The sequence below is a fragment of the Anneissia japonica genome, unplaced genomic scaffold (assembly GCF_011630105.1).
Source record: "Anneissia japonica isolate Jap-2015-1 unplaced genomic scaffold, ASM1163010v1 scaffold3867_len840240_cov202, whole genome shotgun sequence".
NCBI classification, from domain to species: Eukaryota; Metazoa; Echinodermata; class Crinoidea; order Comatulida; family Comatulidae; genus Anneissia; species Anneissia japonica.
The window spans coordinates 32,737-52,403 of NW_022715965.1; the positions used below are offsets into that span (position 1 = coordinate 32,737).

Consider the following 19,667-nt stretch of genomic DNA (forward strand, 5'->3'; position numbering starts at 1 on the left):
GAAATTTTTTGGATACGACGCCCCGTTATGGAGGTATAATTTTTTAAATAACATGATGTCAGAAAATCAGCCCAAAAGCTTATCTTATTTCTGTTGGTTACGCACCGCTGACTCGCAATGTTTGTCATCACTTCAAGATGTCTACCGATTCGTGAAAAAGGCGTATCGTAAGACGGCTTTTGTTTTTGGGCCTGAGACTGTGTGCTCGACATTGTTGCAATATCAGCCGTACGAAATGCTTATACATCTTGGCTTTTTACCCGAATACATAGAAATGAAGGTAAAGAATATAGCATTTGACTACTCTGAAAAATTAATTATTGTATACATTTTATTTTTGAGTTGTTTGTATTGACAATTGTAATTATGATATGTTAATATAATATACATACATTTATACATTTATTTAACTTTATTCATTTATTCATTTCACATTAATCTCTATGAATGAAAAATACTCAATATCCATGACATTTTCAAACTTAATGTCATAGGCTGGATTTATATCAAAATGTTGAAAGTGGCAACCACAACAACGTATTCTAAATATTTTCTCAAAACAAAAATGAAATGCATGTTCCATTTGCAAGACTGACTTGTAGTCAGCACTTTCTACACGCAAGTGGACCCAAATCATGGAATTGTTTGTTGGACGAAATCCCACATATTTTATATAAAACTTCTGAAATCGGTAATTATCATTAAGAAAATATTTGTTGTCAATGTACCTCACATAAATAATGTCTACATGATAGATCGAACATGAATGATATCATTTGACAATTTGATTTGTCATCATTTATGATTATTAGCAATATACTGTATTTGTTGATCAATCAATATATTTTTTTTCACTGTTTTTGATAAATTTCCATGTTCGTATTTTGTAGTGGTGCACAACAACATTGTTTTCTTCTGTGTGTTCGTTGGTCACTTCTGCTTTTTTTTAGAGTACCAAGTAAATGTTTACTGAATTCAATTGAGTTATTGTCAAAAAAATCTGGTTGCAAATCTTGGCCCAAAAGCTAAAATGTATGCAAGCCTATTAACAATTTTCATAATTTAAAAAAAAAATGTTTTAATGATTTTAAGCTACCATAAATTATATAAAAATATATTTATGCTACCATATCATATATTTAATTATATTAAAATAATTTAAGCTACAGTATCATATAAAAACTAGAAGACAGCAGAAATCAGACAATAAGATATAGAATTTGGGTTGGAGTTGCATCTACTCCTAGATGCAGCCGCTTCAAATTAAACTTTTTTTAAATGAAATATATTTTATTCATTTCTAGGTGAAATTACACAAGAAAGCATTCTGGGTTGTACTGTTGTATCCTGAATCATTACCACAATCTACTCCAATTCTACCAGCAACCTGGGATGGAGTTTTGAAATTTGTCCAGAGTTCTTATCCGGATGCATTCCAGATAGTCAAACAACACCTCTACGTCATGAAAAACAATCCGGTGGAGTTTTTTGAAGCACAAGCTGGTTTAAAATTCATCGATGTTCTTCATGATCCTGAAGGACCGAATTTCATGAGTTACTCAAGGTTTCGGAGACTTCCCCCTCCCCAGCTAGAGTGGGAGACGCGATTGTTTCTGTATTGTGAAGTTAGGATTTTTGAGCTTTTTACCGGTAATGGTTTTACGAAGACAGCAAACGGATTGAAAGGGGAGAGGGAATACATATGCGAAAACTATGATCTACAAAAACTTGGCGAAGGAAACTATGTTGCAGTGCCACTTACTGTTCATATACCCTCTGCTGAGGGTGGAAACGATGATCAATAAGATCTCATCTGAATTTAAATTGTACAGATTTTTTTTTTTTTGGTAAGTTCCATGACATATTGTTATTATGCAGAGTTTCTAATCAGAGGGTGAATTGGTAAACCATAGTACCTACAGGTTATTCAAATTTAACCTACATGTACCTTTACGGACCTCACCTTTTAGTGGCTTTTCCTTTTAGTTTTTAGTCATAACAAAATCCTGGATTTGACAGTGTCTGAACCTGTTAACATGGGATCAGAAGGCAAGCATTTTAACCACAAATCCTCTGTTACACTACAAGAACAGATGATTACAATATAAAATTCCAGGTTCATGACTTCCCTTATAAAAATGAATAATCAAATTTTGTTGCAATATGGCGACATGCCAATCATTTCTAAGAATCTAGCGCTGAAGAATAGGCGATACTAACTCCTGAATCCTGCCAATGAAGATCCCTCACGTACCGTGAAAAATATGTGTTGTATTTTACTGTGCACTCTGTCAGTATTCGACACGGAGCCCCAGCGACTTTCATGTACTGCATGCTTCTAAACCGTAATTAAGATAAGCATAGAGTACTACGCGAGAAACACACTAACTTCATTAAGCTTCCTATGCTAGTCCTCAGCGGAGGAAGAGGTGATCGCTGCAATATAACTTGCGGTGTAGCGTTCCCCTGGAGGCTACTGCGTGACATCACAGTAAAGTAACACTTAGCCAAGTTTTATCTGTTTGGGAATGATGAAATAGTGTAGTAGTCATTGATTTCTTTGCTTCAATTTCAGCAAAAGCCCTGTCCAGACTTTCCAATTTTATTTGACATAAACATGTAACATGCCTAAATATGGTCATGATGACCTCACATCATGACCATATATAGGCACATCATGACTATATATGGGCATACAACAGTTTTTTTTTCAAAGAAAATTTGATATTGTTGACAGAGTCCAGTTAAGCCAATTTTTTTCTCCCTATAATTACACTAAAGGAACATAGGAAGAAAAATGTTTTTTATATTCACATAACCTGTACTTTCATTTTCAAAATTTACTTCTCATGCTAAACAGTTATTGTGATTGATAGATCATGTGTTGACAGCTGATGCACACATGACATGCACACAAACATACATGATTATGTACAGCTTGATATATGCACATTAAGTATCATGTACACTTCCACACACACACACACACACATACATATTGGCACATTGTTGCAGACATTAAAGGGACCAAAGGGGACACTACTATTGCTGTAAGAGGGCACCCATATTAAGGGGACAATTTCAAGCACTAAAAAAGGGAGAGTTTGTACCTTTTAACAGTACGGCTAATACCTATGCAGGGGACACCCCTTAAGGAGACACTTTTTGGTCCTGAAGGTGTCCCTTAATACGGGTTCTACTGTACCAGAAAGAGGTTGAATAAATGAATTAAGTTAATAAATGAGTGAATGGAAATGAAGAAATTGTTGCATTAATTTAATAATTGTCAATCTTCTTTTGTAGTGTGCTGTGTTTAGTTTTTGTCAGTTGTGACAGTGAGCAAGTTTAGCGGCTCCATACTTTCACCTCCTTGCTATCAATCACTCAAATGTATACTTCAGTTTATATGCAATATTCAAACTGAAGGTAAGTGACAGTCTTATTATCAGATTATGATTCAGTACATGTATTATGTATTCTATTTATTAGGTTATTTTCAATTCTAGAATTTAAATTTCCCCATAGCAACCTATAATGTGCAAGTTTAAGTTTTTTTCTTTGACAGTGTTGAAAGCATGTAGCTATAGTCATGCCTATGCCCATTGGATTTGAATGCATCCCTGGTGGCCATAAGCCCTCGATTTCCATTTATTATCCCCTTCCCCCACATACACACACACTGATGGCACAAAATCCCAGATCAGCCACTACTGCAGTAACTTGGTCAATCTTGTGTCCTGTACTGTTTGTGAATTAGCTATGTCCATACTTTTGGGTTTTATGTGAGAAGTACCTGTGCTGTGTCCATAATGGGTGTGATATGACATATGGGTGTGATATGATATAATATGGGCCAGATGATGTCATCACACCCATATTTGGGTGTGATATGACAAATCACAGATATTTTATCACAGAAAATTTGATAGTATGCAAAAGCTTAATAATAGATCTGGTTTAGCCTTAGCTTTGCTTTCATAAATTTTTTTCTGATAAATGCGTCAAGCCAAGTCACTGTATTGTATGTGATCACATGTCCATTATGAACAGTCCTGCCTGTTGTGCATGCAATTCATTGATCCTTTCCTCCACTTATGCATTCCTGATCACCTGTCAATCAAAATCATCTTTTATATTTTCTCACAAGTTTCTCATCCCGGCACCCCAACAGGTGTGTTTGCTTAGAAATAAATGAATTAGGAGATAAAAATGTAGTTAATCATTAGTAAAAACTGCCATGGGAACAACTAAAGAAAAAGCACCAACAAGCTTTGAAATAAATGAAAATATATAGGGAAAGTTTTCATTCATAGTTCAACATATTTTGCCGTACAAAGAAATACTGTATAATATTTTTTTTGCAAAAAGGAGACAACGTGTAATTCCTATATAATGGAGGGTTCCCCCTGCCCCCGTTGGTGCCACCACTAACAAAAGTGTATGACGATTTGAACCCGTTCCAAAATCAAAAAGCTATTTCAACTAGAGGGGGGGGGGGGAGGAGTAAACTGTGTATGTATTCAAAATTACAATCAACATTTCATTATGTACTGTTTCAGGGAACTGATGGGTTATAGAAATGAGTACACCCCCTTTCTTAATGTGTTAAAAAGAGTGGCCATATTTCAATATGCACCACGTTGTAAAACTGAGTGGTATCGATATTGTTATTTGATGTCTAAATTTACCACAATCATGGTACTATACAGTATATGATAAAAATAATCTTTAACACATTGGCTGCCAGAGACAACTATACTAGTCAAAATCGGGGTAACATTCGAACGTTTATTACTTCTTTGTAGAACCACAGACTTAATGGCTGGTTGTTAGGGGAAGATTCACCTAGACGATAAAATACAAATGACATACATTTGTTGTGTTATGTTGCCGGCAGTACACTCGAGGGGCACAAGTTGGGGAGCCCTTTGAACATATACCAACCCATGCAAAAAGTGAACGAGAAAACTTGCATTTTGATAGCCAATAGGAAGTGCTGTCACAGTGTCGCCGACGAGTTCACTTGTTCTCTAATATTTTCCCGCCAATTTATTAGACACATCATTTTGATGATATTTGGCTAGATAAAATCTCAAAAAAGTATGTTTGTACATGTAAACTTTTACAGGAAGGAACCTTAAAAAAGGTCTGGCAGTCAACGTATTAAAGCTGAGATTTAAAACTGCTAACAGCCACTGCAAAAGACAGCAGACAAAGAATATACAAAAGAGGAACTGTTTTAAAAATATTTCAAATGCGGGCATGGAACATAAAATGTATCAATTGTTAAAGCCCTTGTCTGAATTTCTATTCTATCAATTAAATTTATGTTTTCATAATTTTATATGATGTTTTACTTTTTCGAGTTGTCAAACACATTAATAGTTCTTTAAAAACTATAAAAATCATTATGGAAAACACTTTCTCGGAAAACCCATAAATTTTAAGTAGCATAAATCTATGTTATTCTTAGTAATAAACAGTTAAGTTCATTGTTTATTTTCTATGAAAAAGTGCTCAACATTATTATGAGTCCGTAAATTCTAGGCAATTAATGCCCACAGTTGTTCTATGGGGAGTCGTACAGTAGATGGTAGAGCCGCAGAACTTGGTTCAGCACCTCATGTAGGATGATTAACACTAAATGATTGATGTCATGCCAAATGTATTTTTTCTGTGTGTTTATTCCATGGAATTCTGAATTTATCTCGTAGAAATATACCATAGTCATAGTTTATTTCATAAATAATATAATTTTTTTTAAATTGAAGTAAAATAATAGCGAAAAACACTTGCTTTTGTGTTGACGGTTTTGGCTCGGTTATCAGGAAGACTAGATGAAATTGTTTGTTTTATTTGTATTTTATTAATTTTTGGCAGTATAGTAAACTATATAGCAGATATTAAAGAAAATTAAAAAAAAATCATGGAATTTACAACAGATTTCAAAAAACTAAAACTATTATCAAAATGCAATATGTTCAGTGATCTTGGTTTTAAATTTTCATTTACTTGTTTAGGCGAACATATACGTGCCAAGGATTGCCAATAGTGAATATCTTTGGGGTTTAAGAGCGTTCTTCTGTGATTCTTTAAAGATTTGCAACGACCTTCCATAATCAATTCGTTCTGCGGGATGCCTTTCGGTCTTTAAATCCCCCTTAAAACACATTTATTTAACATCCACTTCAAATAATTGTTTTTGTTCATGCTTTCTCTTTTGACTTGGGACAGTGCCATGAGTGCATTTTGCGGATATGGTGCTATACCTGTACAAATTGACAGTATTATTATTATTATTATTATTATTATTATTATTATTATTATTATTATTATTATTATTATTATTATTGTTGTTATTTATTATTATTTTTATTATTATTATTAATATATCACTGTCATACTGGCAGGTGACAATTGAATTCCTTTCGCAAGACAAACATACACACACGATGCTTAAACTAAATCTCAGTATGAGGTTTAGGAAGTGGAGTTGTTTTGTTCATGCAAAAAATCCTGCGACACTGACAGGAATTGAACCCATGATATCTGTGATTGGAAGGCAAGCATCTTATCCAATGTTCAAGGTCATTTGAAAGAAAAATAATATATTTTGTAGTCAATTAAACATATTAACTGCTCAGTGTTCTTTGAATAGACCTTAATTTGGCTGATAATCAATTTTTACAATTCTACTGTATCAGTGAAAATTAATTTGTTTCAATCTATGACTCATTTAAAGGAGTCGACAACTTTGAATTTTTTTTAATGAGCAATTTGTTGTTTTAATTTAATTTAAATGAGGGTTTTCAGATTTCATCACAGATCCATTTTTTTGTAAATCGCTTTATATCTCAGCTGTTAATACTGCTTACCGGTATGTAGGCCTAGGCCTATGAATCTGTGAAAGTATTACTTAATAAACTCTTTGCAATATGTACAGTTTAGAGCTCTAAGGCCTGGCTGGAACTTGGCCCAGATGATAGAATGTGCAAAAGTGAAAGTAAATACTGGGTCAAGTTCAGGGTGATGTCATAAAATGGGGGTCAAACCAGAAGACATTTGTTCTGACTCCCCTCTCAATAACTGAGTACTGTACCTACAGGCTACGCCTGAATCATGGTTTATCAATCTTGAAAATTCTATCTAAGATACCCCCTTTATATTTTTTTGTTCTCTTTTGCAGAGTTAAACCTCATTTATTTTAATTACTTTTTCCCATTGTGTTTAACACTGATGCTTTTAAAAAATTATATTGTACTTTTCTATAAACATAATGAAAACAATGTACATGATACGATACATACACTCACACGTAGGCCTACTTCTCTTCTTTTTTCTAAATAATTTTATACTTGAAATTGCAATAAAATGTCAGCCTCTGTTTTAAGAAATAAATTAATGTTTACCCGCTCTATATATTATTGCGCTACCATACAATTCCATTCTACAAATTGCTTAACTGTTAATCTTTTTTGGCATTACTGTAAGTGACTTATCTCAATTTTATTTTTCAAATTTTTTTTTTATTGGTGAATGAATGTGCATTCAATATCTGTTGTCATGCGTTAATTATTCTATTTAATTAATTGTGTTTTCCTGAATTCCCATCGTGTAAAATCTCATTTCAGTAGACACTAGAGTAGTCACTTTACAAAGTAAGTACTCTAAGGCCAACAGTACACGGGGGAGTATATGATGAGTGTTAGTATTATTTTCCACCCTTTGGCTGAATACCGAAGAATATCCCACTAGGCCGTGTAAGGAGGGCATACTCAGGCACATTATTTTCAGCATACCCTCAAGAAAATAATGTAATCACCCATTCAGGGACATTATGCCTCCGGCGTGTGCCTGAATACTAAGGTTAATTCCATTATTTTCTTTTATGTTCAAGGGTGAAAACCAAATTTCTGTGACCTTGTCCTTTGACCTTTCCGAAAGTTGAATGGTGTCTTTCTTAGATTAATATGTACCATTCCACTAAATTTTATGGTGATCCATTCATTAGTTTTGTGTAATCTTGCTAACAAACTGGCAGATAGCGGTGAATGCAAAACCTCTTTTGGCAAAGGTAATTTTGTAGCCTTTTCATAAGGAGCCTGTATGACCAATCCTAAGATATCTTCTAGGCTTGACGCAGCTTCACCAGTATGAATTGCGTCAGTGTAACTTGTTCATTTGATGAAATGAACAAATTAAAACTGAACACTTCGTTCTGAAATTCAACTGTTTTTTTTTTCTAAGAAATCATTATACCATCAGCATTTTTTTACACTCTTTGAGCTACCAATACAGTATACCATGTGATTACTTTATAAACAAGTTCAACCAATAGAGGGCGTACATCACAAAATCATTTTATTGCTTTGAGAAGCTATATAAGTACCCTCAGTGAAGATTCCTAACTATTGTCCATTATCACTCATATTTAATTTCAAGAAATAAAATCAAATTTCATGCACTATTGTTTAGAATGGTCAATGACTTTGCACTTTATAAAATTGTTCTGATATTTGTCATGTGATCGGGGTAAGTTAATGAACTTGTCGCCCAGTAAAGCTGACTCATTGTCAATGTAGGGGGTAATCCAATTTGGGTTTGAAATTTTCCAGATATGGAGTGTTTTCTTCACTTCCAATACTGTTTAAACAATGTTGTTGAAATTCATGAAAAACTAATCACAATGTAAAATAGAATAAAAATAAAATATTTAATTTGCACGTTTTAGTTTAACTTACCCCCGATCACATGACAATTTGAGATGGGTTGGTATCCAGAAGGTGCTTGATTAGTACAGGTATGTGGGGGACTGTACTGATTTTCAGGATCTCGACTCCAGTGATTCGCAGGAGACTTGGGACAGAAACGAATCCAGAGATGTCAAAACGGGTGGCCAATTGAGAGACAACACTACCCTAGGGGTCCAGGGGACAAGCCTTGCGAAATTTTGTGTTTTCTAGACGTACGGAAATAACTTCTGAGACGTTTTGGGTGATCAATAATTTCTTTTTCCCTTTTTTATTCTATAGTATATCCTCAAAATATGCAATGCAAAGCTAAGGCCAGAGGTGCCATCATCTATTACATTCTATCGATATCTTTGTGGGTATGAACAGATATTGGCTGTCAGGTATGGGTAGAAATTTGACTTGTCTCGCATTCAGAATGCTAGAGTTTAACATTGATATTGTTGTTTCACTGTAAAACGTTTCTCAAAAAGTGGGACAAAATTGCTGGGTTGGTCAGTACAGTAGGGCATAACTCAGTCAGTGTATGAGGTTAATTTTGTCTTGTGTTTACTTAAACTTGGTCATTGTATTTTGATCATCCAAGTGTTTGTCAAAAAGTTACAAAATTTCAGTGTTTTCAGTACAGTGAGGCACAACTCATCACATAGTTTTAAATATTTTCCAGAAATAATGCAAATTATTGTTAAATTAATTTGTCAAATGCAAGATAATAAATGTGGTTGGTCCATCAGTGTCTCGAAAGAGCTCATCTCCGGCCTTCCACCATTATAACTACACATTATTGCTTTTTTTGTTTTTGTTAAAGACAGGAGGGAAACATCACTTTCTTGGGGATCAATGTCCTTGCCGTGCTAGTCTAAAACGGACAAAATCTACATTAAAATTTTAGTTCAATAAACTAACTTTGCCCTAGGTTATTGCAAGTTGTCATGTGGTAATTAAACACTTCTTTGATCTCACTTAAGAAATGTCTGCTTGAATTTCTTCAACATAAGCATCTAAATTGAAGTTTGGTTACTTTCTGAGAATTTGACGATAGACGGCTGGCATTTTTAATGAGCAAAATATCTTGTCAGATTTAAAAATCCTCTGTGTGTTGCAAGTAATGTATGGAAATGAAAACAATGTTTCTACTTTAGAATCATCAGTCCTTTTGTATAATAATAAATTGCTGTTAGAAAAATATTATTTGTCACTGGCACTTAAAGATATAAGAATTAAGAGATAATTTTTAAGGAGGGTCTTAAATGCATCAGTATCAGAAGTTTATCAAAGTTTACTTCTGATTGAGAGTTCCATAATTTTCCAATAATCTATTTTTTGGGGAAAGAGATGCATCTGAAGTGATTCAAAACATGTTTCTTTAGTACTATATAATGATTTATGTTGAATGCTACATATTTTAAATTTATGTTCCTACTGAATATGAAATATAAGGAAATGTTATACTTTTAATTGAATAGTTTGAGAAAAAATGTCTGCACTTTATAGTGCCTCAGATGCCAATTTGTTTGTATGTGCATAATTACAGATAAGAATTATGACACAAAAAATTCACTGTTTGGGACAGAAAAATTATATTCCAAATCACATAATTACAATTTAGCTGGACTAGTAATAATATTCCTTAGAAATTATAGATAACTATTCAATACGTAAAAATTGATATTTATCATAACCAATTTTTAATTAAATTTTGAAATTAATGCTATAAAATATATAGAAAACCCAAAATGGATTAAAATTGAGATTTGATAACTAGGTTAAGGACAGAAAAGGATTTTACCCATTCACCCTCTGTGCCACTTCCTGTGACATTCATTCTAAAACTAATGTTTTCTTTGATTCTCTGGTGTATAATGTTGTACAAATGTAAATTCTACTCTTTTGACATCCACAAATTGAAAGGAACTCATAGAAATTCTCGTATGAACTGCATGCAGGGTGATTGACAAGCCCTCTTCAAAGGGAAAGTGATTTCTTGGTTGCTAACCAAGAACACAGTCTCCTGCCCCTTGTTTGAGGACACTTAGCAATCGCAGATGATTACTATGGTGATGGATTATCAGAACATACGTTAGAATAAATCAATCAATTTTTGATATGAAATTTTGACTGCAAAAGTTAATCAGAGTAGATGATATAGTGGATGTATAAAAGAGGCCAGTTGAGGTTACATTAGTACATTTTATGCTTTATCAAGAACTTTGTTTATAGGTACTGTATACCTTACTACTGATGATAAATCTGGGTAAATCCATAACTTATCAATTAATAGTTTGCTTCCTATAACAATGACATAGATCAAAATAAGAGCGAATGTCTCATAAAAATATATAGAGCATCTTAGCTCTGTCGCCTAAACTGGTGGACTGCAGTGTGTTATGTGCTCAGTTTCATCCACTGCTCTTCTTGTGTTTCAGCTGGAATGTTGAGATGCAAGCATAAAAACAGCACATTGTCTTTCAGATGAGATGTTAAAAGTCGTTTTTCTTGTGTGCAATATGACCATATGCACGTTAAAGAATACAGTGCATTCTTTGGAAAAGAGCAGTGGATTTATTCCTAGTGTGGTGCTGCCCAGATTATCAATTTTTTTTACAGAAAACTGTTGTACGCCTATGTATATTCATAATGTGCCTATATATGTGGCAAAGACAAGCCAAACCACTCGTCGCAAATCGTGTTTCAAAGAAAATAGCCAAAACATGCTGGAATGTCAAATCTTTTATTTTATTGCACTAAAATAAACTTTATATATCTATACATCATGCTATGCTGTTATTTTCCCCCATTTTCAATGTTAAAACAACACTTTTTAAGGATTTCATGATAGTTTCTGCATGAAAAATGCCCGAAATCATAAACTTTGCAGGCTGATTTCTTGTTCTTTTAACAGCTGTATGTTTAAACACTTGTACCTTCATAAGGAAATGTCGGATTTGAAGGATTTTTTTACCATTTCATAGCTCTTCTTTTACTCTTTAACCCTGTACTTAACTAAAAATCAACAAGTGAATGGTTTGGCTTGTCTTTGCCACATATGGTAATGATGTGACATCATCATGCCCATATTTAGGCATGTCACAAGTTTTTGTGACATTTTTGTTTTGACTAATTTGTAAAATTTGATAGTCTGGACAGGTGTTTTCTCATGGATGTGATAAAGTGCCTTGTACTCTTATATTTAATAAGTATCTTGTACATTATGGCTATTTGCTATAATCTTGATGCATTACATTATGAATGTTGTGTTTTTGACATCACCCTTCAACCTGTCAACTCCGTGCATCGAATCAAAGGAAAGCAGAGATTATGTATTATCGTCTCATCTTCCAAACAGCTGTCCTTCTTCACGGATTGTCACTTTTTCCCCCTCCAAACTTTCGGCTACCAATTTTAGAACATCATGGATGTAACGGCTACTTGTCTGTGCGTCTCTGACGGCCGAGACTAATTAGTTTAATCAATCCGTGATTAACTCTTCCCCCGTAGACTTAAGGAATAACCGAATCACACTTCGTTTGAATTACAAGAACCAATTCAGTGCATTTCCTGCATTTAAGATGGACTTATATTTGCTTTTTGATGTTTTATCAGTCTTTTCAGAAATTGATGTGAGTTACAGTACACCATAACTTTCGGGTTGCACAACCCTGTAGTAAGCCTGACTGATAAGTACAATACAGTATGTTTTTAGGATATGTAGCCGACTGTGCTAGTAGAGCTGTCGATAAACAAATTTCATAAATAGCAACAAAAGCTTTTGTACTATATCGTAAGATTTTTAAATAAACAAGATTTTTTTTTTAAGTGATTAGTGGTATATCTTGGTTTAACTTAGTTAATTTTACAATTCATTTTGGTATATATCCTTAAACATTCAGTAAGTTTATGATCCAAAAGTCTATCAGTAAAAATTGATTATATGCCATCAGTCAATAATTTAATTAATTTCAAAAACATGTCTGTAAAAATAATTCTTTAGAGATAATTTACATTATTTAAAGTGGCAGTTCTATGTACGTATTTTTAATGCATATGCTTTAATCCATCTGCACTTTTTAAAATGTAAACATCCTATTGTCTCTAAAGTTCTGTCCACACTATCAAATTTACTTTTCTTTTACAAAAAACTATTGTATGCCCATATATAGTCATGATGTGCCTGTATCAAGGGCTTAGCCTGCAAGCCGTCCAGCCGTCTTTTGGACGGCCAACAATTATTTAGGACGCCCACTTTTACCGTGACGGCTTGGCCTACCCAGCTCGGCCTATCCTACAGTATTTCAGGCCTGGAATATACTGTTAAAAAATTCTTTATATTTTTAAAATATATCGAACGTTGCATCAAACTAAAGCTAAATTATATTTACGTCTGATAAAACAACCTTTATTGATTGAGTTTACGTTGTTTTCATACTGACATTCGGTGGGGATTCCCAAAAGGTAAGGCTAAACCATTGTCTGTCTAGTGAAATTTCAACTTACAACACACGTATGTCATGTTAAAAACATATTCATGCCCCGCTGGAAAATGGACAGTTCTAAGTCACCCACAAAGCATGCACATGGCTTTCGCAAATACAGTACTTGAGATTTGGTTCCCTGAGATATTCTTGGGGAATGATATTTTTTTTCGTTTCTAATCCTCTGGTTATAATTAATTTATAAAATACCGTAAAGTAGATTTGTTGTTAACATCACAAGTTAAATTTTAATAGTCAACAAATAAAGTAGGGCCCGGCCTATACATCTCTCAATTTGCAGGACCTAGAGTAGAATTTACATTAGACTAGGGCAAGAGATGAAGATGCTTCTGCATTGCCTAGAAAAATAATGTGATTGAGAAAAACTGTAGCTGTGCCCAGTCTGCAGTATGTCTATATTTATAACTGAAATATTTTTCTGATAGCTAATTTAGTACTATTCCTTTGAAGACAAAATTCTAACAATTAAACACCTTTAAATGAACTCTTAAATGTCATAATGTTTTATTTTTTTCTTATGTAAAGAGGGAAACACACCCCCTCTCGGGGCGACGCCCCTCGGCTGTCGCCATGCAACAAGTTCTTCGTCTTCCATTTTGGACAGCCTATTTCGTTTTTCTGGCTAAACCCTGGTCTGTATGTAGTCATGATGTGCCTATGGCCATGATTTGATGCCATCATGACCATATTTTAGGCACGTGGCATAAAATGTTAGTCTGAACAGGACTTAAGATTATAAATTTGTCCAGTTGAAGAATATTTATCTGTTTTTTTGTAATTTACCAGATTATCAATAATTTGATTAATTTTAAAAGTAAGACACTTAAAAGTAGAAGTCACAGTGTACATAAAAATTAAAACATCTTGAATTCTCAACTCTACGATTGGTTTTAGTGACGTGCATTGCCTTCTGACCTACAGTACGCAGATGCGCTGTTAGAATGTGGTGACACCCTGATTTTCACATGAACACGTAGAAATGCCACTACAGCAATATTCAAAGAAGGTCAACTTTAAATTTAATTTACATACAGATGACCTGGACATGAAAACTAGGGCATGATCAGGACAATGCCATCCTTGCTTGTGGCTGTTGTTTCCTACTGGGTGATAAAAACTCGGATTTGCGCTAACTGCCACTGGCAAACTCTTATTTAAGACTTGCGCCCCTTAAATTATTCTTCTGTTTTATTTTTGCAAACATCATGAGGTGGAATAAGGAAGGGATGACCCAAATAAATCTGGCGCCGTCCATGGCGTCTGAATGCAGGAAGTTTGGTTGTATCAAAACACGACTTGTGTGCTTTAAACAAATTTGAATATTATTTTGTTAGATTATTATTTTCATTTACTATGTATTAATCAAATGTGATGTACTGTAATGTTATTTTGATTGTACAGGTCTCCCTCCAATGAAAGACCCCTCCAATTAAAGACCATTTTCCTGTGGTGCCAATTAGCAAATGTCTTTTATTTTTATCATTCTAATTACAGACCAAAGCTGCTAAAGATCATGGAAACCTTGGTCCCAAAAGTGGCCTTTAATTGGAGGGAGACCTGTATTATCAAAATATGCTCTACTGTAGGATAATCAAATCAAAGTATTTTTTTTTTGGCATGTGAGAATGAATTTAAACCCTAAGTATGGCTCGCACTGCAGTACCATCTTCACCTAGAAAACCCCTTGTTGTTACGCGACCCCAAACATCTGTCAAAATTTAGGTAACAATGAAATTCAACATAAGCAAGCACATTGGAAATGTTAAATTTTCACCATAAGTTTTTTTGCAGGCAAAAATTGAAAATCAATTTGACCCTCCAACTCAGATATACTGTACAGTACATCATACAATTTTTTTTTTTAATTTTCTTGGGAAAAATATTTTTAAAAAGCGTCATCTAGATTTTTAAAATATTTTGAGTCATCTGGGTTTGAGAAACAAAAACTTTTTTTTTCAATAAAATGGTAATTTGTTTAGTTTAGTTTTTTTTTTTTTTGTCCTATTACTGTAGTTTTAGAATACAGAATACAGAACTTTTATTGGTCTTGTAAAAGCAAAAAGAATTTCCTTGCCATCCCTTGCTTTTCTATTGCTCATCTAAACAGTAAATGACTCATCAACTACGAGATAGAGTAAACAATGTTATAATTTAAGAACAAACTTTTAAAGCATCGTTATGTGGTTTCCTGCGATATCTGATTAAACAAATGGCACATCTGTTCTGTTCATAGCATTTGGAAGTCAGTTCCTGTTTTTATCAGATATCTGATCAGAGATTCTAAAGCCTTGTCCAGACTACCAAATTTTATTTGGCAAAAATATGTGACATGCCTATTAAAATATGGTCATGATGACATCACATCATGACCATATATAGGCATATCATAACTATATATGGGCACATCATGACTATATATGGACATACAGTACAACAGTTTTTTTTAACCAGGAAAATTTTATACTGTGGACGGAGCTAAGGTCAGACAAAAATTTGATAGTATATTTCAAGGGAGGAATTGCTTTAAGTCATTATATGTGGCTAAACAAGCCAAACCAATCACTCCTTGCAAAAATCAATTTTTAAGATATTAATACAGGGTTAGACAGTAAAATGAGAGCTATAACTGGTATTAAAAGGATCATTTAAATCCAACATTTCGTTATGAAGTTACAGGAATTTAAACATTATTTGAGAAATCAGTCTTCAAAGTTTTCATTTTCGGGCAGAAACCATCGCCAAATCCTCAAAAATTGTTGGTTTATCATTGAAAATGAGGAAAATAACAACATAGCATGATGTATAGATATAAAGGTTAGTTTACTGCAATAATATAGATTTCAACAATTTTGACATTGCGGCATATTTTGGCCATTATTTCTGAAACACGATTTGCAATGAGTGACTGGTTTGCCCTTGTCTTACATATTATAAGTAAGTGCCATTTTCCAGGATTATAAGCTTACCTGTTACTACCTTTTACCTTCGAGCTACAACTCTAGTGGCTGTGATGGGTTTCAGGGGAGGGATGATTGAAGATGTCCAGCAGGGGATGAAGTATTGGTATGGGTCCTGTAAACTGGGCCATTTTGGATCATCTTTTGTAGATCACGTTGTGCCCCCAATAATTTAAGAAATGTTGACAAATATTGACCAAGGGTCGAAGCTTGGCCCATCTTGGGGATTAATTAATTTCCCCCCACATCACCCCCCCCCCCATGCATCCACTGCACAGCTCTATCATTCATTGTTCTGTTCTTTCATTGAATAGCCCATGAATTAATCAATTAATCAATCAATTTAATTTAAGGATGCATAATAACTGTAAGTAATAAAAACAAAATCCTAAATTAATAGTCTTAGGGTGTAGAAAACGGGCAGACCAGGAAAATAAGCGGGCACAACACCAAGTCCAATTATATACTGTATATATATTAGGTTCCTGCAAGGGTGATGTTAAACCAGGCACGCACTGCACCATGCAGTTGTCGGCCGACACGATTTTATGGCGAACTTAGTGTGCTCAACAGATCGTTGTTAATGACAATCAGTTCAGACTGCCTCCGAAAATCAGGAGACAGCATTGCACCTTCTAGTGCTCTTGAGGAGCGGACTTGGATTTGTCGTAGGACTGTCATATAAAGCATTAAGTGCCCGACATCATTCCGCAGAGTTCGGCGACAAGTGTGGGATAAAATTCTCAGAATCGGTCTGAAACCTAAACCCTGATGATATCCCATCAAAAAAACAAAAAATAAGTTCTGATTTGTTTCAAATACCAGATTCATCTAGACCCCAGCCTTATGGATGTTTGATCATGTGGTCGTGTATAGACATAGCGGAAATATGGTTAGGAGTGGTTACAGATGACTCGGTTAGCTTACATACTCGTGAGCAATGTTTGTGGTTTGGATGATATAACCAGAACCCATACGAAACAGACATTAATGACAGCTGAGGTGGGACAGTTGGAACATATGCCTTCATTGATGATTTGTTGAGGGTGTATCCATGCTGCTGTGCATCAACTGCTGCGAAAACATCAACTGATAAATCGACAGTTGTAGATCGCAAATCCAACTGAATGAAAAAAATTGAGAACAAGTCAAGGACGTGGACAACCATGTTGCCATGTGTCGGGAGAATTATGAAGTAGGTTTTCTCAGCGTACAGATGCAAGAAGAACAAATATGTAAACATTTGGACTGTGCATGTGTGTATCTTATACTAGTTCTGTTAGAATTGCAAACTCTGTCCACAATTTTTCAACCTTTACTACAAAATTAGATGTTACACCCAGTCTCCAGAGAAAAAATATTTATTTATATGGTGAAAAAGAGGGTGTAACCACCTTTCTTCCACCTTTTGCCCCAGTTTTAAAATATTCAGAAGTCTGCCTTTTTTCCTCTAGATTTTATGTATTCAAAAATCTGTATCTGATTCACCAAGTTTTTGTCAGGCACCCTTTTAATATCTTGAAAAAATCAGTTGTACAACATATAAAAAATTATTTATCCTCCAGAGCCTGGCTTTAAATTCAGTTAATTTTCAGTAAATATTTTTAAAAACATACTCCTAAAGTAGAAAAAAAAATGAATAAAAACAAATAGTAAACCATCATTTTTTTTTTTCGTTTGTGAAGCAATGTGACATCCGACTTACATTTTCATGAAATTTGTTGTAATTGAATAGAAGATGTATGTAACAGATATGCTCATTGCATTACCCGATGGGTTTATTCAGCTAAAGGTCTTAAAAATAGATTTTTCTTACAACTCATGAGACTTTTGAATGGAGGTGACCCTACACAGAGGTCAACAAAGTTGTGCAGTACTGTATGTAGTCCATGATAGGTCCGAAAACTCTTAATTCAGCTGAATTAACCAATAGAAAAATATCTATAATAAAAAAAGAAGGAAGGCACTGAATACATAAAGATTAAAGGTCAAACCCCTCCTGTGTAATTTTTAAGCAATAAATATTTAGGTTTTGTTTCAATTGGAGCATGTTTTCTTAGTTTTTGATGTTGCTGGCTTGGGAGTGTTTAAATTGTAACTAGTTTGACAGGAAAATGTAATTATGTATAAGTTGCTTCAAATCCCAGTGCACAATACCTGTCCAGACAGTGTAATGTCCCTTATCAATTTATCTAATTTCATAAGTTATGGAAAGATTGTTCAATTTTTCTTTGTATTGCAAACCCATTTTTAAAAGTACAGTATTACTTCAGTCCAATTTATAATATAGGAGAGCTCTCGGTAAAGAAATAGTTTTTTCAACATTGTACAGTAATTTGACTTTTACATCTTTGTGGATTCATTTTTATTTACTTAGTGTCAGGATATAATATTAAATTAGTAAATTTATATTAAAATTTTATTTAATTGATTTGTTTTTAGTAAATACAACATGATACAGCCGAAATTTGGTTCCAGGTGCATAAACAATGGGTTAAAGATTAATGGGTTAATTAAACGTATGTTGGTGTTAAATAGTACAGACATACAAGAAAATATAATACAAACATAAAAAGTAATGTATAGATATAGATAAAAATAAAATTTAGGAATACCTAAAGTTAAGACTGTAAAACCTGTGGTGTTGCCCAAGTCTCAAACATACAGTAGAGTCAATCTCTGAAGAATGAAATATTTTTTTTTATTACTTATTTATTCTTTCTTTATACTGTTGGCACTTTCAGTACTATAGTACTGATTTTCAAAGTCTTAAGTGATGAGAAACATATGTGCAATGTAATAAAAAAAAATTTAAAATAATAATAAAGGGAAGAGTCATTGATATAAAACATTATTATAAATGGTTTTTGAATGAAATATTGACATTACTTGGAAATTTATTGTTAATTTGTGTGGTAGTTTGAAGTCATGAGAACACAGAATAAGTGTAGCATTTAAGATAATTAAAACATTTAAAACATCATCTTGTATCAATTGACTCATTCATGTCTATTATATAAAGATATATTTTTGTTACTTGATAATTCAATCTAAAAATACACAACTTGATTAAAGACTTAGAATTCAATGATAGCTTGGAGTCCCTGGCGAGGACGACATTAATGAGCATGTCAAAAGTGATGAGCAATTCTGCTAAAGAAGCTCCATGGGCAATTTATACATGTAAATCATTTTTTTGTATTTTTTTTCATTTCCGCAAATGTATTTTTTTCAATGATTAAAAAGATACTGTCTGTGTTGACTAATATTTAAGATTTTAAAAATTTAATTCAATATTTGAATTGCTGAAGTAACCAACATTTCAATTTCTTGTGCATCAAATCAAATCTTTATTTATTCTGAAAATCTTTCAATACATTCTGCAAATGTCGAGATTCATAGTAGTTATGAGTCGTCTTTAGAACCATGTACTTTATTATTTTAATTTCTTGTACACTTGCTTTTAC

At 33.6% G+C, this 19,667-nt stretch overlaps 1 protein-coding gene across 3 annotated transcripts in view; it reads left to right on the plus strand.

Annotated features, from left to right (window-relative positions):
- Window positions 1–164: 164 nt before the first annotated feature.
- The window catches only part of LOC117109504, a gene marked incomplete at its 5' end in the record, with an annotated part of 49,034 nt that continues 29,531 nt past the window's right edge, over window positions 165–19,667 (plus strand). For 2 of the 3 annotated variants that reach the window (XM_033251872.1, XM_033251875.1), the window contains 3 exon segments: window positions 165–280; window positions 1,305–1,847; window positions 3,304–3,426. In XM_033251872.1, the coding sequence (XP_033107763.1) occupies window positions 165–280; window positions 1,305–1,805 (617 nt within the window). 3 annotated transcript variants of the gene reach the window in all.